This window comes from Pogoniulus pusillus, chromosome 7 (genome assembly GCF_015220805.1).
Source record: "Pogoniulus pusillus isolate bPogPus1 chromosome 7, bPogPus1.pri, whole genome shotgun sequence".
Classification (NCBI taxonomy): domain Eukaryota; kingdom Metazoa; phylum Chordata; class Aves; order Piciformes; family Lybiidae; genus Pogoniulus; species Pogoniulus pusillus.
Genome location: NC_087270.1, coordinates 40,032,130 through 40,056,176, shown reverse-complemented (window position 1 = coordinate 40,056,176; position 24,047 = coordinate 40,032,130). Strand labels below are relative to the sequence as shown.

The following is a 24,047-nucleotide window of genomic DNA, read 5'->3' as shown; positions in this document are numbered from 1 at the left end:
GCACTCCAACGAGTTGTACATTGGAACAGTAGGCAGAAGGGAGCAGCTGAACGAGCAGAAGGCAGGGAGGCAATGAGTCAGCTTGATAGGCAATGAACTCAGCCCCTTCACTTTGCCTTCAACATCCCTGTTACAAGTTTTTCCTGTTTCTCTCTTGCACCTCTGCACATCTCTGCAAGGTGGATTGGCTTAAGGACTGAGCCATGTCTTGCTTTATTTCCCCATTCTCTCTCTAAGTCTCAGGTGCCTTTGGGTGGCTCATAGCCAGCAGATGAAAAGCAAAAGGTATCTCCTACTTCAATCACAAACTGATATCTATATTCAGCTTCTGAAGTGTGTAAAGCTACACCAGGGGAGATTTAGGCTGGAGGTGAGGAGAAAGTTCTTCACTGAGAGAGTCATTGGACACTGGAATGGGCTGCCTGGGGAGGTGGTGGAGTCGCCGTCCCTGGAGCTGTTCAAGGCAGGATTGGACGTGGCACTTGGTGCCATGGTCTGGCCTTGAGCTCTGTGGTAAAGGGTTGGACTTGATGATCTGTGAGGTCTCTTCCAACCTTGGTGATACTGTGATACTGTGATCCATAGGTTCTGTCTTTGAGCCAGCAGTGTGCCCATGTGGCCAAGAAGGCCATTGGCATCCTGGCCTGTAGTAGGAGCAGTGTGGCCATCAGGAGAAGGGAAGTAATTCTGCCTCTGTACTCAGCACTGGTTAGGCAACACCTTGAGTGCTGTGTCCAGTCTGGGAACCTCAGATTAAGAAACATGTTGAGGTGCTTGAATGTGGCCAGAGAAGGGCAGCAAGGCTGGGGAGGGGCCTGGAGCAGAGCCCTGTGAGGAGAGGCTGAGGGAGCTGGGGGTGTGCAGCCTGCAGCAGAGGAGGCTCAGGGCAGAGCTCATTGCTGTCTGCAGCTGCCTGCAGGGAGGCTGTAGCCAGGTGGGGTTGGGCTCTTCTCTCAGGCAGTCAGCAACAGAACAGGAGGACACAGCCTCAAGCATGCCTGGGCAGATTTAGGCTGGATGTTGTTAGGAAGTTGTTGTCAGAAAGAGTGATTGGCATTGGAATGGGCTGCCCAGGGAGGTGGTGGAGTCACCATAGAATCATAGAATCAACCAGGTTGGAAGTGTTTCAAAAAAGACTGTATGTGCCACTTAGTGCCATGGTTTAGTTGATTAGATGATGTCAGGTGATAGATTGGACTTGATGATCTCAAAGGTCTTTTCCAAGTGATTGATTCTTTGTGTTTCTGTGTGAAAGACTTCTTGTGTAATCCAGACAGAGTTCATGAGGTGAAGGTGAAGAGGTAGTGTGTAAGCCTGGGTTCCTGTGGATGAAGTGCCTCAACAGGCACTTCCCATGCTAAGGGATGATGTCCCACATGGTCCAGCCTTGAGGCAATACTGCAGGTAACACTGGAGGCAGTACTGGATGTGTCAGTCACAGTTCTTGGCCCTTCCTGAGCAGAGAAGAAAAACAACTAATGGTCAACCTGGAATGTAGCATTTACAAAGTTCCATTTTCCTGTTCCATAGAGGAATTAGAATCATTAAAGAGAATTCTCCATGAGGGAAAGTGACAAGCCTCCCACTCCACTCCTTTCCTCACTACCACATTAATTATGCCTGAATCCTTCCCAGAAGATGGAAACCCCTGGAATAAATGAGGTATCCTCTCCTTCAGGAAACGTTCCCCACCCATTCCCAATCATAGAACCATAGAACCATAGAATAATGGAATCATAGAATCATAGAATCAGTCAGGGTTGGAAGGCACCACAAGGAGCAGCCAGTTCCAAGCCCCCTGCCATGCCCAGGGACACCCTACCCTAGAGCAGGCTGCACACAGCCTCACACAGCCTGGCCTCAAACACCTCCAGCCATGGGGCCTCAACCACCTCCCTGGGCAACCCAGTCCAGCCTCTCACCACTCTCCTGCTCAACAACTTCCTCCTCACCTCCACTCTGACTCTCCCCACCTCCAGCTTTGCTCCATTCCCCCCAGTCCTGTCACTCCCTGACAGCCTCAGAAGTCCTTCCCCAGCTTTTTTGTAGCCCCCTTCAGATCCTGGAAGGCCACAAGAAGGTCACCTGGGAGTCTTATCCTCTCCAGACTGAACAGCCCCAACTCTTTCAGTCTCTCTTCATAGGAGAGGTGCTTCAGCCCTCTGATCATCCTCGTGGCTCTTCTCTGGGCACCTTGCAGCACATCCATCTTAGGACACCTGATTAAAAGAGCCTGAGAACAGGATTTTGCTAGACCCTGAATTTCTCCAGCACTATGGTGGGTTGGGTTATTTTTTCCAGGTACCATCTCTCTGCACCTGAGAATCATAGAATCAAGCAGGTTGGAGGAGACTTCCAAGCTCATCCAGTCCAACCTAGCACCCAGCCCTGGCCAGTCATAGAATCATAGAATCAAGCAGGTTGGAAGAGACCTCCAAGGTCATCCAGTCCAACCTGGCACCCTGCCCTATCCAATTAACCAGACCATGGCACTCAGTGCCTCATCCAGTCTTTTCTTGAAGACCCCCAGGGACGGTGCCTCCACCACCTCCCTGGGGTGAAGAACTTTCTCTTCACCTCAAGCCTAAATTTCCCCTGGTGCAGCCTGAGGCTGTGTCCTCTTGTTCTGGTGCTGGCCTCCTGAGAGAAGAGAGCAACCTCCTCCTGGCCACAACCTCCCCTCAGGCAGTTGTAGACAGCAATAAGGTCACCCCTGAGCCTCCTCTTCTCCAGGCTAACCAATCCCAGCTCCCTCAGCCTCTCCTCGTAGGGCTGTGCTCAAGGCCTCTCCCCAGCCTTGTCGCCCTTCTCTGGACACGCTCAAGCATCTCAATGTCCCTCCTAAACTGGGGGGCCCAGAACTGAACACAGCACTCAAGGTGTGGTCTAACCAGTGCAGAGTACAGGGGCAGAATGACCTCCCTGCTCCTGCTGGCCACACCATTCCTGATGCAGGCCAGGATGCCACTGGCTCTCTTGGCCACCTGGGCACACTGCTGGCTCATGTTCAGGTGGGTATTGCTGAAGCAGTAATTGTCGTTTGGCTTTCCCAATCATAGAATCATAGAATCAAGCAGGTTGGAAAAGATCTCCAAGCTCAGCCAGTCCAACCTAGCACCCAGCCCTGTCCAATCATAGAATCATAGAATCAAGCAGGTTGGAAAAGATCTCCAAGCTCATCCAGTCCAACCTAGCACCCAGCCCTGGCCAAGCAACCAGACCATGGCACTAAGTGCCCCAGCCAGGCTTGGCTTCAACACCTAAAGATCAAACCCAGTTCTTCACTCATGATGACCCTCTTGCTCTTCTCTTCTAGATTGACAGCATGCAGGCTCTGCTCCACTGCCCCAGCGTGCTGGTGTGTGCTGGCAGGGAGCCATTCAAGCCCATACCGATGGAGAATTTGAGGAAACACTCCGGGGAGAAGCTGCCTGATGTAGCTCCTCGTTCGAACAGCAACAATGTCCACACGAACAATGACAGTAAGGAAAACACCCTGGGCCATGCTGCACAGTGGTCTCTAGGCCCATGTCCCACAAGGTGGAGACTACAGGCACCTATTGTGCTGCCCCTGCCTGCAGACTTCATGTGGAAAATGGACTTCCCTCTCCCTGCCTCCCAGGCCTTTCCATGCTCCCCTTCTTTTTCTCTGGTTTCCTTCTAGGATTTCCTCCCTACACCCTCTAGTCTTTCTTTTACATGTTCCCCATGTCTGGCTGACTTCCCTTCCTCTTTTATATCTCTGTATCTCCTTTTCCTTCCAGAACTCCCTCCTTTCCTGTGTCTGCCTCCATGACTCCTCAAACCCTTGTGATTTCCCACGAGTCCTCCATCCCCTTGCCTGTCTGTCATATAATGTCTACACTTTGCTGTTTTTCTGCCCCTGGGACAGAAGAGACACTGGTTTTGTCAGCAGGAGACTCAGTTGTATTTTCTTTAATGACTTAAAACTTCTTAGGGTGTGAAGAGGATGATAAGGATCAGTGCTGAGCCCATTCCTGTTCAGTATCTTTATTGATGATCTGGACCAGGGGATTGAGTCCAGCATCAGTAGGTTTGGAGATGACACCAAGCTAGGAGCAGCTGTGGAGCTGTTGGAGGGTAGCAGATCCCTGCAGAGAGACCTGGCCAGGCTGGATGGGTGGGCAGAGGCCAATGGGATGAGACTGAACAAGGCCAAGTGCAGGGTTCTACACTTTGGCCACAACAACCCCAAGCAGCACTCCAGGCTGGGGCCAGAGTGGCTGAGAGCAGCCAGGCAGAGAGGGAGCTGGGGGTGCTGGGAGAGAGGAGCTGCAGAGGAGGCAGCAGTGCCCAGGTGGGCAGCAGAGCCAATGGCATCCTGGGCTGGCTCAGGAGCAGTGTGGGCAGCAGGACAAGGAAGGATCTTCTGGCCCTGTGCTCAGCACTGCTCAGGCCACCCCTTGAGTGCTCTGCCCAGTTCTGGGCTCCTCCATTGCAGAGAGATGTTGAGGTGCTGGAAGGTGTTGAGAGAAGGGCAGCAAGGCTGGGGAGGGTCCTGGAGCAGAGCCCTGTGAGGAGAGGCTGAGGGAGCTGGGGGTGTGCAGCCTGCAGCAGAGGAGGCCCCGTCCAGTCTTTTCTTGAACACCTCTAGGAATGATGACTCCACCACCTCCCTGGGCAGCCCATTCCAATGCCAATCACTCTCTCTGCCAACAACTTCCTCCTCACATCCAGCCTAGACCTCCCCTAGCACAACTTGAGGCTGTGTCCCCTTCTTCTGTTGCTGCTTGCCTGGCAGAAGAGATCAACCCCACCTGGTTACAGTCTCCCTTCAGGTAGTTTCAGGCAGCATTGAGATCGCCCCTGAGCCTCCTCTTCTCCAGGCTAAACAACCCCAAATCCCTCAATCTCTCCTCATAACCAAAACTTCTTCATAGAATCATAGAATCAACCAGGTTGAAGAGACCTCCAAGCTCTTCCAGTCCAACCCAGTCTGCTGCACTAGACCATGGCACAACGTGCCTCACCCAGTATTTTCTTGAACACCTCCAGGCACAGTGACAACCCAAACTGTCCATTTTTGGCCATCACTTCTTGAAAGCCAAATTTTCTGATTATTTAAACTGGCACAGTTAAGCTTTAATGGACTAATATCAATACGGAGTAGCTTGAAGGTTTCATGTGGCTAATGTGAGTGTTTGACCTGTGTCTTTTGCATCTTTTTTATGTGAGTTAACATTCCTCTCTGTCTTTCTTTTCTCATCTCAAACTCCAGTGGACTTTGGACTGAAAGCCAAAAAAAGTGTGATCCATCCCCGGTCGGCATCAAGCAATCGGTCAATGAGATTTTCCTTATCATCAGAGAAGTCCTTTCCTAACGGTCTCGCTGCCTCACCAGATAATGGTGCACCTTTCTCAAACACCTTCTCCCACCCAAAGCCTGGGGACCTTGTCCACTCCTTGGTGAATGATGACATAGAGAAGCGGGTCCACGTGAACAAGGACGGCAGCCTGTCCGTTGAGATGAAAGTCCGCTTCCGCTTGCTGAACGATGAGACTTTGCAGTGGTCCACCCAGATCAGAAAGTCCAACCTGATGAACCAGCTGCCTTGTGAGGAGTCAGGTGTGGAGGAGGACAGTGCAGTAGACCCCATAGAGAAGATGAACCCAGAAGCCAGCTCAGAGGCAGACGAGTCGCTGTATCCTTGTGACATTGATTCTTACATGTCAAAACTTGAGGAGTCGGAATGTGAGGAGGCTCAGTGTCAGAGCTGTGGGAAGAAACACCAGGACTATGACATCTGGAAGAACCCCATGCACACAGCCCAGAGGGCAGAGCCCGCTGTTCGAAGCACTTGGCACACGCGCTCGTCGTGCTCCAGCACATCCTCCCGCAGGAGAGTGGTCCGTAAAAAAATGGCTTCTGTGGACAGCCTCCGCACCACCTCCAGTGGGGAATTCTCTGAGCACATCGTGCAAGAGTGCTCATCCTACTCAGAGACCATAGAGAACAGAGTGGCATATAGATCCATTAAGCGATGTATGTGTCGGAGTGATTTGTCTACAGGTGCTTCCAATGGAGAAGACCAGCAAGAAAACACTCGGGCGAGCACAGGTAATAGTCAGAGACCTTCATCCTTGGGTTTAATGTCACATTCAAGCTGTGAAAACAACCTGGATACCAAAGATGCCCCTGAAGACCATGAGGCCGGTAAAACCAGTTCACAAGTTGGAGATGAAAACTGCTTTGAAGTTTCCTCTGTGAAATGTTTAAAGGGTGATGTAGAAGAGGTTGAAAGTGGCAGAGTTGGGAGTGCCATGTCAAGGTCATCTCTGCAGTCCAAACAAAGCAAGAAGAATATATGTGAGGAGTCAAGTAGCGTGGGTAGGAGCATGTCCTCCTCAAGCCTTCAGAAGGCAAACCAAGGAGATAACACAAAATGCTCCACTCCTGCCAGCAGTGTGCACAGCAGGTCTAGTAACTGCTCCACACCAAGAGCAAAGAGTGAACAGGATGACCGCTCTGATGACAACGCAGCGATCTCCTCCTTCTCCAGTGAGTCCAACCCTAAGAAAGAGGCTGAAGAGGCTGAAGTAGAACAAGAAGAAAGTGAAATCAACGAACTCAGCTCAGTATCAGCAAAAACAAGGCCCAGTCAATCAGTTAAAGATGAGAGCAGTGAAGGTGAACGATGCTCCACACAAGGCACCTCCCACTCCAGAGCTAGTGACAGGAACAACAAGAAAAGTGACAGCGATGAGAACGCTCTGTGCAATTTCTCTTGCTCTTCCAGGGGATCCAAAAAGAGCAAGCACAGCCATATCCATTTGGATGCACGGTCTGAAATGTCTGTGTCTTCCCTTGGATCCACTCCAAACAGAAAGAAGAATTCCCTACATGCAGATGATAGGAGACCATGCAGCAGGGCGTCTACTTACTCCAAAAGCTCATGTGAAATCAAGAAAAGAGCAATCAGAGACCCCACAGCTCATAACTCAGGATCCTTCCAGTCGAACATTTCATCTGCTAGTGAAGCAGAGGCAATGGCAGGTTTCACTGAGGAGAACAGCTCAAAAAGCACCACCAATGCCTACAGTGAATCCTCAAAAAGCTCAAAGAAGAGAAGCCACAGAGAAGAGACCAGCAAGCCACCATCCTTCTGCTCAAGTGCTTCGTGTCCTAATGGAAAACCTGGAGAGGGACACTCCCAGATGAATTCAGAGACCCCATCTTCAAGACAAGGAAGCATGAGTGAGAGTGTATGTTCCAAATGTGCCCCCGCGGCTGAGAGTGGGCTTGGGAATGGAAATCCTCCGAGTGTCTCTTCAAGAGTGTCTTCAAAGTCAGAAATAAAAGATCCATGCTTATTGACACAGACCTCCCAGGAAAGTGATGATAGGTGTCCACAGTCAAACATGTCTCAGTCTTCCAAATCGAGGCAGATGAAAAGCAGAAACCTTCGCGTGAAGATGTCAAACTCCAGCCGAGCATCGCTGTCTGAGACTTTGTCAGTGCGTAGTTTGCATTGCCCTGCCCCACCAAAAGCCAGGCCAAACAGCCAAAAAAGGCCTTCAGCCATGCTGCAGAACTCCTCTGCCAGCAGCATAGGCACTGAGTCGGCACAGACCACAGGGAAACAGCCAAAGGAAGTTTCAGATTCCTCCAAGGCGACTTCCTATGGGTCTAAATCAACTGCGCCCAAAGCGAATGGTCAGAAGAAGACTGCTGGTTCTGGTAGGGAAGTGGAGGAAGAGTTAGAGGGCAGGGGCATGCAGGAGGAAAGGAGTGATTTAATACCATCTGCTCTACCAAATACATCTCCAGAAGAAGTTGTGCAAGAATGGTTAAGTAAAATCCCTTCAGAAACGTTGCTTGTGAAATATGAAATGGAGGATTATGCGGAAGAGGAATCTGTAGAGGCTACCACTGAAGTGTCGTGCAGTACAAATGCAGAGGGGACCTTAGAGGATGAAAGAGCTGAGAAAAATGATGGAGAGGAGACTGAGAGTGAGGCAAAGGATGAGGTAGTAAAAGAGACAGCAGGGGAAGCTGAAGAAGGGGCTGAAGTGGTGGCTGAGGAAGGAGATGAAGTGGTGGCTGAAGAAGGGGCTGAAGAAGGGGCTGAGGAAGAAGCTGAAGTGGGGGTTGAAGAAGGGGATGATGAAGGGGCTGAGGAAGGGGCTGAAGTGGTGGTTGAAGAAGGGGCTGAGGAAGGGGATGAGGAAGGAGCTGAAGTGGTGGTTGAAGAAGGGGCTGAGGAAGGGGCTGAAGAAGGGGCTGAGGAAGGAGCTGAAGTGGTGGTTGAAGAAGGGGCTGAAGAAGGGGCTGAGGAAGAGGCTGAGGAAGGAGCTGAAGTGGGGGTTGAAGAAGGGGCTGAAGAAGGGGCTGAGGAAGGGGCTGAAGTGATGGTTGAAGAAGGGGCTGAGGAAGGGGATGAGGAAGGAGCTGAAGTGGGGGTTGAGGAAGGGGCTGAGGAAGGGGCTGAAGTGGCAGCTGAAGAAGGAGCTGAAGTGGTGGCTGAAGAAGGGGATGAGGAAGAGGCTGAGGAAGGGGCTGAAGTGGCAGCTGAAGAAGGAGCTGAAGTGGTGGCTGAAGAAGGGGATGAGGAAGAGGCTGAGGAAGGGGCTGAAGTGGTGGCTGAGGAAGGGGCTGAAGTAGTGGCTGAAGAAGGGGCTGAGGAAGAGGCTGAAGTGGCAGCTGAAGAATGCATGAATCAGGAAGAGGTCTCTGAAGTATTGTCTGAAACTGCTAAAGCTGACCAGGCAGAATGTAACCAGTCAGTTGCATCCAGTCAAAATAACAACAAAAGAGACCTGCCAGCTTCTGTCCAGACCTCCGTCCAGATCATGAAGGCTTTGCTCAGTTCAAAGCATGAGACGAAATTTGATCGATCCCACAGTCTCCCTGAAGTGTCCCCTACTATGGGGAGAAAACTGAGTAACTCTGCCAATGTTTTGATCACCTGTCTTGCTAGTCTTCAGCTCCTTGATGAAGAGTCAGAAGCTCCATCAGATAAATCCAAAGGTTTGAACAAGCCAAGGTATGTGGAGCTGCTGAACATTTTTCAAGCCCTGTGGTTTGGATGCACAGCTGAAAACAGTGATCCGAGTTCAGGTCAAGAGGCAAGGGAGCAGATAAAGACAGTCTCTGGGTTTAAAGCCCCAAAGTATGTAGATTATGACTTCACTCCCATGTCTTCCTCTGGAGTTGATGTCAGCAGTGGTTCTGGTGGCTCAGGAGAAGAGATTACAGCTGGAGGCAGGGACTGCTCTTTAATGTCACAGAAATATGCTGGACTCAAATCAGCTGGAGAAGGGGAAGATGCAGAGACTGGCACTGAACTGACTGAGGCTGAGGAGCAGAGTAAAGAGGAAGAGCAGTCAACTGTCTGCTCAGAGTCACAGGGTGAGGAAAAAGCACAGACTACTAGAGAGGACTCCTTAGCTCAGAAGGCAGAGGAGAATAAGGAGGATGACTGCACTAACTGTGAAAATGGTCAGGAGGAGGAGGCAGAAAATGAGACCAAAGAAGACAGCACATTAACTGAAAATGGAGAACAAGAAGAAGCTGGAGCTGTGAATGATGAAGTCCCCCAAAATCTTGAAGAGGAGGCTGGTCAGCTGGCTGCTACTGATGATGCAAACATCAGTGATGCAGGCTGTGGAACAGGGCTGAAACCTGATGCAGAAGAGCAGCTTGAAAAAGCCTCTCCAGATGACCCTGAGGCCAAAGTCAGTATGGCCACCAGTGTGGAAACATCACTTGTCCAGCAAAACTCAATGGATCCAGACCCAGTCTGGGTCCTGAGACTGCTCAAGAAAATCGAGAAGGAGTTTATGGCTCACTATGTCACCGCCATGAACGAGTTCAAAGTCAGGTGGAACCTGCAGAACAACCAGCAGATGGATCAAATGATACTGGAGCTGAAGGAGGACGTCAGCCAAAGGATACAAAAAAGCATAGAGAAGGAGATGAGGAAGATCAAAAGCAGGGCAGGGAATAAGATGCCGAGACCTCCGTCTGAGCCGCTCAAGCGCGAGTCGACGCTCCAAACGGAGCAGAGGCGGCGGAGGCTGCAAACGATGCACAGAAGGTCACACTTCCACGACAAGAATGGGACCCACACGAGAGTGGAGGACACGGTGGACCTATCATTTCATGTGGCTGAAGATGTGGCAGTCAGTGCAGCTTTTGAGGCCAGTTTCAGCAAAGAAGCAAGTGAGGAGGAGTACTGCCCATGCGATGCTTGTGTGAAGAAAAAGCTGGCTTCCAAGCCCCCCCGAAACCCAGTGGTGGCCACCAACGCGCCGGTGGTGAGAGCTTTTGATTTACAGCAAATCCTGAGGTTGAAGAAAAATGATAATGAGGAAGGCTGTGAAGGAGAAAGGAAAGAAGAGGAGGAAGAGAAAGAGGAAGGAAGGAAAGAGGAGGGGGAGAAGGAGGAAGTAAAAGAGGAGGAAGAAACAAAAGAAGAGGAGGAGGTGAAGGAAGAGGAAGAAGAAACAAAAGAGGAGGAGGAGGAAGTGAAGGAAGAAGAAGAAAGAAAAGAGGAGGAAGAGAAGGTGGAGGAGGAAGTGAAGGAAGAAGAAGAAAGAAAAGAGGAGGAGGAGGAGGAGGAAGAGAAGGTGGAGGAGGAGGAAGAGAAGGTAGAGGAGGAAGAAAGTAAAGAAGAGGAGGAAGAGAAAGAGGAAGAAGGAAAAGAGGAGGAGGAAGTAAAAGAGGAGGAAGAAACAAAAGAAGAGGAAGAGGTGAAGGAGGAGGAAGAAGGAACAAAAGAAGAGGAGGAAGTGAAGGAAGAGGAAGAAACAAAAGAGGAGGAGGAGGAAGAGAAGGTAGAGGAGGAAGAAACAAAAGATGAGGAAGCAAATGAAGAAGAAACAAAGGAGGAGGAAGCAAAGGAGGAAGAAGAAATGGAAGAGGAGGAGGAGGAAGTGAAGGAAGAGGAAGAAACAAAAGAGGAGGAGGAAGTGAAGGAAGAAGTGGAGGAAGAAAGAAAAGAAGAGGAGGAAGGGAAGGAGGAAGAGGAAGAAACAAAAAAGGATGAGGAAGGTGAGGAGGAAGAAAATAAAGAGGAGGAGGAAGGTGAGGAGGAAGTAAAGGAGGAGGAAGAAACAAAAGAGGAGGAGGAAGTGAAGGAGGAAGAAACAAAAGAGGAGGAGGAAGATGAGGAGGAGGAAGGTGAGGAGGAGGAAGGCAAGGAGGAAGAAAATAAAGAGGAAGAGGAGGAAGTAAAGGAGGAGGAAGAAACAAAAGAAGAGGAGGAGGTGAAGGAGGAAGAGGAAGAAGGAAAAGAGGAGGAGGAAGGCAAGGAGGAGGAAGGCAAGGAGGAAGAAAATAAAGAGGAGGAGGAGGAAGTAAAGGAGGAGGAAGAAACAAAAGAAGAGGAGGAGGAAGAGGAAGAAACAAAAGAGGAGGAAGTGAAGGAGGAAGAGGAAGAAACAAAGGAGCAGGAGGAAGGCACAGAGGAAGAAAATAAAGAGGAAGAAGAAACAAAAGAAGAGGACGTGAAGGAGGAAGAGGAAGAAATAAAAGAGGAGGAGGAGGAGGAGGATGTGCAAGAGGAAGAGCCAAAAGAAGAAGAGGAGCCAGAGGAGGCGCAGACAGAGGCTGCTGCTGAGGAAGAGCCATCCACATGCACAGAAGGTGCTGGTGGCTCAGAAACCAGCAGTCCTGAGGGAGAGAGTGCAGAAGGCAATGAAGCTGCTGAGCAGGCCGGAGCTGAGGCTGTGCAAGATGCAGAGCCAGAAGATGGATGCTCAGCCGAGGAGGAGAACACCAGTGAAGGAGGTGACAAATTTGATGAAGAACCTACCAGTGATGAGCCTGACAAGGCAGGTGAGAAACAGGCAGACAAAGGCAACAAGCTTCCTAAGGTGACCTCGAATGTCAGAGGCAGAAAAGGCAGCAGAAGGCTGGAGGCTCTGAACAAAGAAGCCTTCTCTTGTTACTCCTCTGTAGGAAACTTCTCACAGCAGTCCCAGAAGGGCTCTGAAGATGAAGGTGAAGAAGAACGCAGTGAGGACAATAACCCTGCAAGCAGCCACCCCAATGGAGAGGCTCCAAGCAGTGAGAGCAGCAAACCCTCACAGATGTATCCTGAGAGTGAGGAAGAGGATGAAGCATCTTCGTGCACCGATCCTTTAGAGGATGAGGACCAGGCGGACACTGAAGGTGCAGACCCAAAGGAAGCTGAGCCAGCTGGTGAGGTCCAGGCTTCTACAAAGAAAGAAGACCCTGATAAGATTGACCAGGACGACCTGGACTTCTAGAACTGATTATCAAAAACTGCTTTTTTTTTTTTTCTTTCTTCATCTCTTTTCTTCTTCTTCTTTTTAAAGTATATTTTCATGATGTATTACAATATCTCCAGTGAGTGGAAGCATCACAATTGGCTTTCCTTCTGAGTTTAAATGTGGTAAACTTCATCCTGTAACATTGCATTTTACCTGCCCTCGTTTCTAGAGGGCTAAACAAACTCATTCAGATTTTAGTGGGTTTGATAGAAAAGTGGTTTGGGGAAAGGGAAGGCTGTTTTGTTTCTGATACCTTCTTGTTCCCACTCTTCAAGCTATGCTGCTTGCTGCTTAAGTGATCTGTGGCTCTACTGGGCATCATCTCTGAGTGACTTCAGGATGCCTTTTGCCTGTTGCATGCCATTTTCCTGGGAAGATTGCCAATCCAGAGAAACGTGACAAAACCTGGATTCATTGCCAAAGTCTCTGCTGCCAGGCAAGCAGCAACAGAAGAAAGGGATGCAGCCTCAAGTTGTGGCAGGGGAGGTCTAGGCTGGATGTTAGGAGGAAGTTGTTGTCAGAGAGAGTGATTGGCATTGGAATGGGCTGCCCAGGGAGGTGGTGGAGTCTTTGTCCCTGGAGGTGTTGAAGCAAAGCCTGGCTGAGGCACTTAGTGCCATGGTCGAGTTGACTGGCTAGGGCTGGGTGGAATGGTTGAGCTTGGAGTAGGTTGGACTGGATGAGCTTGGAGGTCTCTTCCAACCTGGCTGATTCTCTGATTCTATTCTATGACTAAATGCTCAGCTAACTCCAGGATATTCTGACCATAGCTCAGATCCTTTTTATCAACAATTTACAGGGAGAAGAAAAACAAAAAACAAACCAAAACACCAAACAAAACAAAAACCCAACAACCAAAAAAACCCCAAATGAAAACAAACCAGCAGAAGACAAAGAGAGGGTGAAAACAAAATGCCTTAAAATGTATGGTGAAAAAGTCTGTGTGTAGCATCGTGTCAGGCTTCTGAATGTGCATGAGGATGTGTTGAAATAATCACTCTTCAAAACCAAACAAGGAATACTGTAGTCATTTGAAGAGACAATCTCTTAAACTCAGCCAATCACTTGGGTTTGGGGTATGAGATGAATTTCACTCAAGAACTGGGTTCAGCTCCAAAGGTGAATCGTTGAGTTGTGGGATTGAATAACAACTCCCTGAAGGGAGGCTGTAGCCAGGTGGGGTTGGGCTATGCTGCCAGGTACCCAGCAAGAAAACAAGGGGACAGAGTGTCAAGTTGTGGCAGGGGAGGTCTAGGCTGGCTGTTATGAGGAAGTTGTTGCCAGAGAGAGTGATTGGCATTGGAATGGGCTGCCCAGGGAGGTGGTGGAGTCTCTGTGCCTGGAGATGTTCAAGAACAAATCCTATGAGGAGAGGTTGAGGGAGCTGGGCCTGTTTAGCCTGGAGAAGAGGAGGCTCAGGGCTGATCTTATTACTTTCTACAACTACCTGAAGGGACATTGTAGCCAGGTGGGAGGTGGCCTCTTCTCCCAGGCAACCAGCAATAGAACAAGGGGACACAGTCTCAAGTTGTGCCAGGGTAGGTCTAGGCTGGATATTAGGAAGAAGTTCTTCACAGAGAGAGTGATTGGCATTGGAATGGGCTGCCCAGGGAGGTGGTGGAGGCACCGTCCCTGGGGGTCTTCAAGAAAAGCCTGGATGAGGCACTTAGTGCCATGGTCTGGTTGCTTGGCCAGGGCTGGGTGCTAGGTTGGGCTGGATGATCTTGGAGGTCTCTTCCAACCTGGTTGATTCTATGATTCTATGATTCTATGGTCTGGTTGACTGGTTGGGGCTGGGTGCTAGGTTGGGCTGGATGAGCTTGGAGGTCTCTTCCAATCTGGTGGGTTCTATGATTCTATGATCCGTTCTTGCAGGATTCAGAAAGGTGCTGACCTGGGTAGTCACAACTCTAACCGTGGCATGATACACACCCTGGAAGTGGTACTCATTGACCTTAGACCTGTCTGCTGAGGATGTGTCCCTCTAAGCCTGCTGCCCAGGCTCACATTGTAACTAGAAGGGGGAGAGAGGCAAAGAACATGATTCACCTGCTACAGAGAGCTACATGAGGAGATGAATTGCTGTCCCTGCTGGCCTCTTCCTCTCTGCTGAGTGCATAGGTAGTCTAGACAAGTTGCTCAGATGGAGCTGTCTCATGTGGGATGAGCTGCATCCCAGCACAGCTACCCAAACACATCTCACAATGTTTAAGGTGGTGACCTGCAGACTGCAAGGCAACAACAGCTTCAAACCAGTCATCAAGTGGAAGTTTTAGAGATGTTGGTTGGCTCCAAGATCAGCCTCCTTTGGTGTTGCTAAAAGTCACTTTCTGGAAATTAATAGGTCAGTGGAAGGGTGAAATCTCCCAGGATTTGTTCTCCAGCTGTTGACTGCACTCATTTAAAGCTGCTTGTGCACAGTCAACAGCATACCCTGTTGAGTCAGTAAGTTCCCAGGCTGCAGCACAGCCAAGGAGAGAGAAGCAAAATAAAACACAAAAATGCAATGAAAACTGAAATTGTCAGAGTTCCCCACCACCAGACCTGTCCCATTCACAGGATCACAGAAGCAGAGAGTAAGAGAATGCTTTGAGTTAGTTGGAAGGGACCTTTAAAGGTCATCTAGAATCATAGAATCATGGAATCATAGAATCAGTCAGGGTTGCAAGGGACCACAAGGATTAGCCACTTCCAACTGCCATGGTTGGAAGGGAACACAAGGATCATGCAGACCCCTGCTATGGGCAGGGACACCCTACCCTAGAGCAGGCTGCCCACAGCCCCATCCAGCCTGGCCTTAAACACCTCCAGCCATGGAGCCTCAACCACCTCCCTGGGCAGCCCATTCCAGGCTCTCACCACTCTCATGCTCAACAACTTCCTCCTCACCTCCAGCTTTGCTCCATTCCCCTCAGTCCTGCCACTCCCTGACAGCCTCAGAAGTCCCTCCTCAGCTTTTTTGTAGCTCTCTTCAGATCCTGGAAGGCCACAAGAAGGTCACCTGGGAGCCTCCTCTTCTCCAGACTGAACAGGAATCTAGTCCCAACCACCTGCACTGAGCAGGGACATCTTCAGCCAGATCAGGTTGCTCAAAGCTCTGTCCAATCTGATCTGGAATGTTTACGGGGATGGGGAATCTGCCATCTCCCTGGGCAATTTGGGCTAGTGTTTCACCATCTTCATGGTGAAACATTTCTTCCTCCTATCTAGTCTGAATCTACTTTTATACTAAAACCATCCCCCCTGGCTCTGTCACTACAGCCCCTGCTAAAAGTCTGTCTTCATCTTTCTTATAGGCCTCCTTTAAGCACTGGAAGTCATAGAATCATAGAATCATAGAATGAAGCAAGTTGGAAGAGAGCTCCAAGCTCATGCAGTCCAACCTAGAACCCAGCCCTGACCAATCACAGAATCAAACATGTTTCAAGAGAGCTCCAAGTTCATGCAGTCCTACCTAGCACCCAGCCCTCAACAATCAACCAGACCATGGCACTAAGTGCCTCATCCAGGTTTTGCTTCAACACCTCCAGGGATGGCAACTCCATCACCTCCCTGGGCAGCCCATTCCAATGCCAATCACTCTCTCTGGCAAGAACTGCAATAAGAGCTCTCAGGTTTCACATCTGATCCTCAGGGTTTGTGTCTGGGCAGTGACTCACAAGTGGCAGCATTGGCTCTGCATTCATGCAGGCTGCTTACAAAAAGACCCTTTCAGCTGGGCTGGGGAGGAGCCACAGTGTTGATGCAGGAGGTGGATGTTGCTGAAGTAGGTGTTTCTTTCCTCCATCCTCCTCTCTCCCAGGACTACTTGGAGCATCTGTGGCTAAAGCACACAGCTGAAAAGGAGCCCTGGCAGTCGCATCTCTCGTGCTTGCACCGCTTCCAAAGTTTGCATTTCCCCTTGGCTGCTGTGACTCACACACATGTTTGGTCTTGCAGCTTCCCTCTCCCTCTTGCAGCATGGGGACATGTCTTACCAGCCAGCTCCAGAGCTGTCATGTTTATAGGGGCTGGGAAGATAAATGCTTGTCACCACCTGGAAGGGATTACAGCCGCTGTCTGTCAGTAGAGCTGAGGAGGAGGGAGGAGAGGCAATGCAGGACTTGCACAGCTGGACGGCATCCTTGGCTGTGTGCAGCTCTATGGCACATCTTGCTCTGCACCCCTCTTTACCTTTTGGGTGGGCTGGTTGGTACCAGACAGACAAATCACTCCTTGACCTATGTTGAGTTTGTTTGTTTGGGTTTTGAATAGGAAATACTCAGTGAAGTGCTTTCAGTAAAGCACTGAAGGAGAAGAAATGTGCTTCCTACAGCTGAGGTCTTCAGATGTGTGCAGGTAGGCACTGCTCTCACTGGTGGTGAGTCATAATGTCCCTTTCTTGCAGCATGTCAGACTCTTCTCCCATGGAACAAGTGATGGGGCAAGAGGAAATCATAGAAACATAGAATCAAGTGGGTGGGAAGAGACCTCCAAGCTCAGCCAGCCCAACCTAGCACCCAGCCCCAACCAGTCAACCAGACCATGGCACTAAGTGCCCCAGCCAGGCTTGGCTTCAACACCTCCAGCCACAGAGACTCCACCACCTCCCTGGGCAGCCCATTCCAATGCCAATCACTCTCTCTGACAACAACTTCCTCCTAACATCCAGCCTAGACCTCCCCTGCCACAGCATGAGACTGTGTCCCCTTGTTCTGTTGCTGCTTGCCTGGCAGCAGAGCCCAACCCCACCTGGCTACAGCCTCCCTGCAGGCAGCTGCAAACAGCAATGAGCTCTGCCCTGAGCCTCCTCTGCTGCAGGCTGCACACCCCCAGCTCCCTCAGCCTCTCCTCACAGGGCTGTGCTCCAGACCCCTCCCCAGCTTCATTGCCCTTCTGTGGACATGTTTCAGTATCTCAACATCTCTCTTGAACTGAGGAGCCCAGAACTGGACACAGTTGCCTCCAGGTTGCACCAGGACAGGTTTAGATTGGACATTAGAACAAAATTCTTGGCTGAAAGGGTTCTCAAACATTGAAACAGGCTCCCCAAGGAGGTGGTTGAATCACCATCCCTGGAAACACTTAAAAGCCACACAGACACAGTGCTGAGTGACACAGTTTAGCACCAGACTTGGCAGAGTTAGATCATGCTTGGACTTAATGATCTTAAAGGTCTTTTGCAAGCAGAATGATGCTATGCATCTATGACAGAGGTGCTGTAGGTGGGTCCTTGTTGGCCTAGCACCATATATGGCTGGAAATGCTTTAGTGGGAGGTTTGGGGTAGGTGTTCCCAGAGGTCTCTACCGCTCTCCACCACTCTGTAATTCCATGAAATCCCAATGGCCCTGCAGGAAGGAGTTGGTTTGCTGCTGCTTCCAGACCTCAGACTCTTCCAGCAGACTTTGTTAGGGAGGCCTGGGAGAGTTGTGTATATGCCCTGCAAGCTCCCTCTTTTTTCCCATTGGAAGGTGGAGAACTTTCACTGGATGATCTTGGAGGTCTCTTCCAACCTGGTTGATTCTATGATTCTATGCAGGTCTTGGTGGCCCCTTGGCAGGTGGCAAGAATAAGTGTTCTTCCTAACAAAGGGTTAGGAATAGGACAGAAAAACTCAAATCTGAGCTCAAAAACAAGCCTCAAAACTTGACAGTGGAGTTGCAGCATTTTGTTCAATGTCTTGCAAGCCTTAAAAGGACCTGTAAGAAAGATGAGGGCAACCTCTTTAGCAGGACCTGTTCCTAGAGGACAATAGCTAACAGTTTTAAACTAAAAGAAGGGACATTCAGACTAGATGGAAGGAAGGAATTGTTTGCATTGAGGAGAGTGAAACACTGAGCCATGTTGCCCAGAGATGTCCCATCCCTGGAAACATTCCAGGTCATAGAATCATAGAACCAAGCAGGTTGGAAGAGACCTCCAAGCTCATCCAGTCCAACCTAGCACCCAGCCCTGCCCAAGCAACCAGACCATGGCACTAAGTGCCTCAGCCAGTCTCTTCATGAACACCTCCAGGGATGGTGACTCCACCACCTGCCTGGGCAGCCCATTCCAATACCAATCACTCTCTCTGACAACAACTTCCTAACAACATCCAGCCTAGACCTCCCCTGCCACAACTTGACACTCTGTCCCCTTCTTCTCTTGCTGCTTGCCTGGCAGCAGAGCCCAACCCCACCTGGCTACAGCCTCCCTGCAGGGAGCTGCAGACAGCAATAAGCTCTGCCCTGTGCTTCCTCTGCTGCAGGCTGCACACCCCCAGCTCCCTCAGCCTCTCCTCACAGGGCTCTGCTCCAGGACCCTCCCCAGCCTTGCTACCCTTCTCTGGACACCTTCCAGCACCTCAACATCTCTCTTGAATTGAGGAGCCCAAAACTGGGCACAGAACTCAAGATGTGTCCTGAGCAGTGCTGAGCACAGGGGCAGAAGAACCTCCCTTGTCCTGCTGCCCACACTGCTCCTGAGCCAGCCCAGGATGCCATTGGCTCTGCTGCCCACCTGGGCACTGCTGCCTCAGCTTCAGCTCCTCTCTCCCAGCACCCCCAGGCCCCTCTCTGCCTGGCTGCTCTCAGCCACTCTGTCCCCAGCCTGCAGTGCTGCTTGGGCTTGTTGTGGCCAAAGTGCAGAACCCTGCACTTGGCCTGGTTCAATCTCATCCCATTGATGATGATTTATATCTACCATTTACTCATTCACTCTTTCTGTCTTTCAAATAGATATCTTCCCATAATTAACACTTTTCAGAGCTAAGAGCTACCTGTGTACAGTCCTCTATATGCAAGGAAAAGAGGGATTATTTAGGCAGGAATTCCTGAAATCCCAAGCCTTGTGCCCAAGACAAAAGGAGTGGCACTTTCTGTGATCCTCTAGAACATATTCAGGCTGGAGATGTTTATTTTCTCATGCCCCCTAAGTCACAGATCCCATCATCATGTCAGGCTGGAGGAGTAATCCTGCAACCCTGCAGCCACTTCTAATTTTAACTCCATCCCCTCTGAGCTGAGCACGGGGTTTGTGCAGCTCCCACAGGAAGGATCCCTCCTGACCTTTCTAATTCCAGGAGCATGCAACCCACAGGAAAACCCCTACCTAAGAGCAACCTGCCCTCTTTGCATCCCACTGCAATGAACTGCATTGTGCATTTGCTGCAACAGAGAGGGCACAGCCCTGCTCAGAGAAGGGAATATTTCTTCTCAGCCCTGTGATGTGGAAGTGGGACTGTGCCATGAGGGTTGAAAGGGCAGGCTGGAGCAGGCTTGTGTTTCTTTTGCCTCAGTGAAAAGGGCTGGCTCCTCCTCAGGCTGTTGCAGAGTCCTGGCCAACAAAAGTGACACGTATTAACCTTTCAGCTCTTGCATAAAGGATGGCACTTGGGCTCCTTTTCCAGTTTCAAAAGAGCTGAGTGAGGCTCTTTCAGCCCTGTGACAGAGAAGGAGTAGGCGTAGCAGCAAGGTCAGGACACTGCTTCCTAAGCGGATGGAAACGCTTCGCTGCGGAGCCTAATTAGTCTGTTACAGAACAGAAACCCTTCCCCCCCACTGCTCCCCAGGCTGGGACTTCTCCCTGATCCCAGGTGCCCAGCCTGCCTCAGGACAGGATCACGGATTCACAGGATGTTAAGGTTAGAAGGGAACCAAGGAGATCATTGAGTCCAACCGCCCTGCCAGAGCAGGACCACACAATCTAGCACAGAGGAGCACAGACCTTGAGAGGCTCCAGAGAAAGAGACTCCACAACCTCTCTGGGCAGCCTGTGCCAGGGCTCTGGGACCCTTACAGTAAAGACATCCCCCCTTGTGTTGAGCTGGAACCTCCTGTGCTGCAGCTTCCACTCATTCCTCCTTGTCCTATCCCAGGGAGCAGTGAGCAGAGCCTGTCCCCTGCCTCCTGGCCCCCAGCCCTCAGATACTTAGAAACATTTATTCAATCCCCTCTCAGTCTTCTCTTCTCCAGACTAAACAGCCCCAGGTCCCTCAGCCTCTCCTCCTCAGGCAGTGCTCCAGTTCCCTCATCATCCTTGTAGTAGTCACAGAACCATAGAATCATAGAATCATCCAGGTCAGAAGGGACCTCCAAGCTCATCCAGTCCACCCTAGCACCCAGCCCTCAACAAGCAACCAGACCATGGCACTAAGTGCCCCAGCCAGGCTTGGCTTCAACACCTCCAGGCACAGAGACTCCACCACCTCGCTCAGCAGCCCATTCCAATGCCAATCACTCTCTCTGACAACAACTTCCTCTTAACATCCAGCCTAGACCTCCCCCAGCACAACTTGAGGCTGTGTCCCCTCCTTCTGTTGCTGCTTGTTTGGCAGAAGAGACCAACCCCAGCTGGCTACACCACCTGGGAGGTGTCTCTGGAGGTGTTCAAGCAATGCCTGGATGAGGCACTTAGTGCCATGATGTGGTTGACTGGCCAGGGCTGGGTGCTAGGTTGGACTGGATGAGTTTGGAGGTCTCTCCCAACCTGCTTGATTCTATGAACTCTAGGAACCCTCTTTGGGAATGGTTGTTCTGTTCTTCCTCTTTTCCTTGGTAGCTGTGTGGCATGGGATCTCCCAGCTCCCTTTCATGCCCTTCCTGCCATCTTGGTAGGAAATATCCCTAAGTTCAAGAAGGACTTTGGATTGTTGTCATCTTGCAGGGAAAAAAATGTCAACCTCTGCCAGGAGTAGCAGACAGGAAGAGATAGGGAGGAGCAACAGGAAGGCAAGGGAAAGGTGAGGATATGGGAGCTCAGCTTTTTCCCATCTTCTGTCCTTCCTTCCCAGCAGTAGCACTCCCACACACGATGTGAGCCTCAGGGTGGGGGCAGAGATGCATAATCCTCTTTCCTTGCTCAAGGGGTGTCACAGGAAGGTGAACCCTGATGAGATTAGATGAGGTACCTTGCTGCGGCTCCAGAAGACATCTGATGTAACTAAATCCTCACAGTTCAGTGTAGGCCATAGCCATGGGAGGCAATAAAAACCTCACAGAGCAGGGGGATTTTCCTCCCCGTGTTCCACTTCCCTTCTGGGACAGACACAGTGATGCTGTGGTCTCATTTCTGCCAGGAATTGCTGTCTCCACTAGCTTGGTCACCTCCTTGTACCTCTCCCATTTAGCAAGCACATCACTAGGGCAGCATCTCAGGATACTGAACTACTCCATGAGTAACTTCTGAAATGTTCCTCCTGCTGTGAACTTATCCTCTTAAGGTGCAATGTTCAGGTGTGCAATAGAGTACAAGGTCAGCACCAAGCTTTCCTCCTGCTGAGGACTTGCCTTCTTAGGGTGCAATGTTCAGGTGTGCAATATGGTACAAGGTCTGCACCAAGCTTCCCTCCTGCTGAGGACTTGTCTTCTTAGGGTGCAATGTTCAGGTGTGCAATGTGGTACAAGGTCTGCACCAAGCTTCCCTCCTGCTGAGGACTTGTCTTCTTAGGGTGTAATGTTCAGGTGTGCAATAGAGTACAAGGTCAGCACCAAGCTTTCCTCCTGCTGAGGACTTGTCTTCTTAGGGTGCAATGTTCAGGTGTGCAATATGGTACAAGGTCAGCACCAAGCTTCCCTCCTGCTGAGGACTTGTCTTCTTAGGGTGCAATGTTCAGGTGTGCAACATGGTACAAGGTCTGCACCAAGCTTCCCTCCTGCTGAGGACTTGTCTTCTTAGGGTGCAATGTTCAGGTGTGCAATATGGTACAAGGTCAGCACCAAGCTTTCCTCCTGTTGAGGATTTGTCTTCTTAGGGTGCAATGTTCAGGTGTGCAATGGAGTACAATGTCTGCACCAAGCTTTCCTCACCTCTAAGGGAAGCTTTGTGGCTGCATCCCCAGGTACTTCAGAAGCTAAGGAAAATACAGGACATTAGGACTCATGGGCATTTGCTTCCAAAGGTAGGCTTAGGGCAAGATGGGAGGCTGGGGAAGAGATGGAGAATTCTGCCATAAAACACAGTCTCAGCTTTTCAGAAGCACAGGGTGTGGGGGGAAATCACTAACAGAAAATCACTTTTGTTCCAATCATTCTACTGTGGAATCTCTGTTCTTCCCTTGTGCTCAGCACTGCTCAGGCCACACCTTGAGCACTGTGTCCAGTTCTGGGCTCCTCAATTCAAGAGAGATGTTGAGATACTGAAACATGTCCAGAGAAGGGCAATGAAGTTGGTGAGGGGCCTGGATCACAGCCCTGTGAGGAGAGGCTGAGGGAGCTGGGGGTGTGCAGCCTGCAGAAGAGGAGGCTCAGGGCAGAGCTCATTGCTGTCTACAACTCCCTGAAGGGAGGCTGTAGCCAGGTGGGGTTGGGCTCTGCTGCCAAACAAGTAGCAACAGAAAAAGGAGACACAGTCTCAAGCTGTGGCAGGGGAGGTCTAGGCTGGATGTCAGAAGGAAGTTTTTGTCAGAGAGAGCGATTGGCATTGGAATGGGCTGCCCAGGGAGGTGGTGGAGTCTCTGTGCCTGAAGGTGTTGAAGCCAAGCCTGGCTGGGGCACTTAGTGCCATGGTCTGGTTGACTGGCCAGGGCTGGGTGCTAGGTTCCAATGCCAATCACTCTTTACTGTGAAGAACTTCTTCCTAACATCCAGCCTAAACCTGCCCTGGCACAGCTTGAGGCTGTGTCCTCTTGTTCTGATTTCTCCACTTCTGGTACTCCTTGGCTTTGATCTGGTCAGTGTTCTCAGAACAGGTTGTGCCATATACAGGCAAGATAGACAGAGAAATTCTTACCCCAATGCCACCAGTGGCTTTCAGCCTGGGGCATTAGCAGGGAACTAAAACCTTGAGCAATCTCAAGGTGTCCCCTTTGGAAGTTCTAGGAAATATTGATCAGAGAAGCCAGTCTTTCAGAGATGTTTTTTTCTTAGCTGTCCCTGGGAAGTGCTTGCACAATTTGCAGCTCTCTGCAGACCCAGGTTTGAGAAGCACTCTGGAATCTTACTTTCCTTAATTACCATTACTTTGTAAATTGCCTGGACCTGCAGCATTTGTTCACAGGAGTTCAGGAAGCTGCAGGGGAACTTAATAGTTGTCTTTACTCTCGTGGACTACTTGACACTTCCAAGGGGAAAAAGGGAACATGCAATTTGCTGGAGGTTGAGTTTGCATCATTGCCTGCTGAAAACCTCTGCCCAGAAAAATTACAAATGCCTTTCCTATTGCTGCATGGAAGAAAAGGGTCTGGAAAGTTAATATCTTGCTTGTGTCAGAGATGTTACCTACAGTGACCACAGCTCTGTATAGTCCTTGCTTTATCTATGCATTCAGTGCCATGGTCTAGCTGATGGGAAAGGGCAGTCCTTGCTCTATCTATGCATTCAGTGCCATGGTCTGGTTGATGGGACAGGGCAGTCCTTGCTTTATCTGTGTATTCAGTGCCATGGTCTAGCTGATGGGACAGGGCAGTCCTTGCTTTATCTGTGTATTCAGTGCCATGGTCTAGCTGATGGGACAGGGCAGTCCTTGCTCTATCTATGCATTCAGTGCCATGGTCTGGTTGATGGGACAGGGCAGTCCTTGCTTTATCTATGCATCCAGTGCCATGGTCTGGTTGATGGGACAGGGCAGTCCTTGCTCTATCTATGCATTCAGTGTCATGGTCTGGTTGCTTGGCCAGGGCTGGGTGCTAGGTTGGACTGGCTGAGCTTGGAGGTCTCTTCCAACCTTCTTGATTCTGTGATTTGTGATTTTTTTTAAATGTCAACAGAGAAATCCTAGTTTGTCAGGGCAGTGCACTTAACTGCTGAAATAAACAATCATTGCTCTAAAGAGAGCCACAGAACAGGACAGTGGCAGGGCTTGGAAGGAGCCTCTGGAGATCATCTGGTCCAG

General features: G+C 50.4%; 2 protein-coding genes across 2 annotated transcripts in view; one reads left to right on the top strand and one right to left on the bottom strand.

Moving 5' to 3' along the window:
* The window catches only part of RP1L1 (RP1 like 1), a 50,121-nt gene extending 37,887 nt beyond the window's left edge, over window positions 1–12,234 (top strand). Inside the window, exons 4-6 of the mRNA XM_064146734.1 lie at window positions 3,317–3,482; window positions 5,363–10,410; window positions 11,479–12,234. Of these exons, the coding sequence (XP_064002804.1) occupies window positions 3,317–3,482; window positions 5,363–10,410; window positions 11,479–12,234 (5,970 nt within the window). The remainder of the gene's footprint in view (window positions 1–3,316; window positions 3,483–5,362; window positions 10,411–11,478) is intronic.
* MSRA (methionine sulfoxide reductase A) overlaps window positions 1–24,047 on the bottom strand; it is a 471,584-nt gene that overhangs the window by 60,357 nt on the left and 387,180 nt on the right. The gene's annotated exons all lie outside the window — the stretch shown is intronic.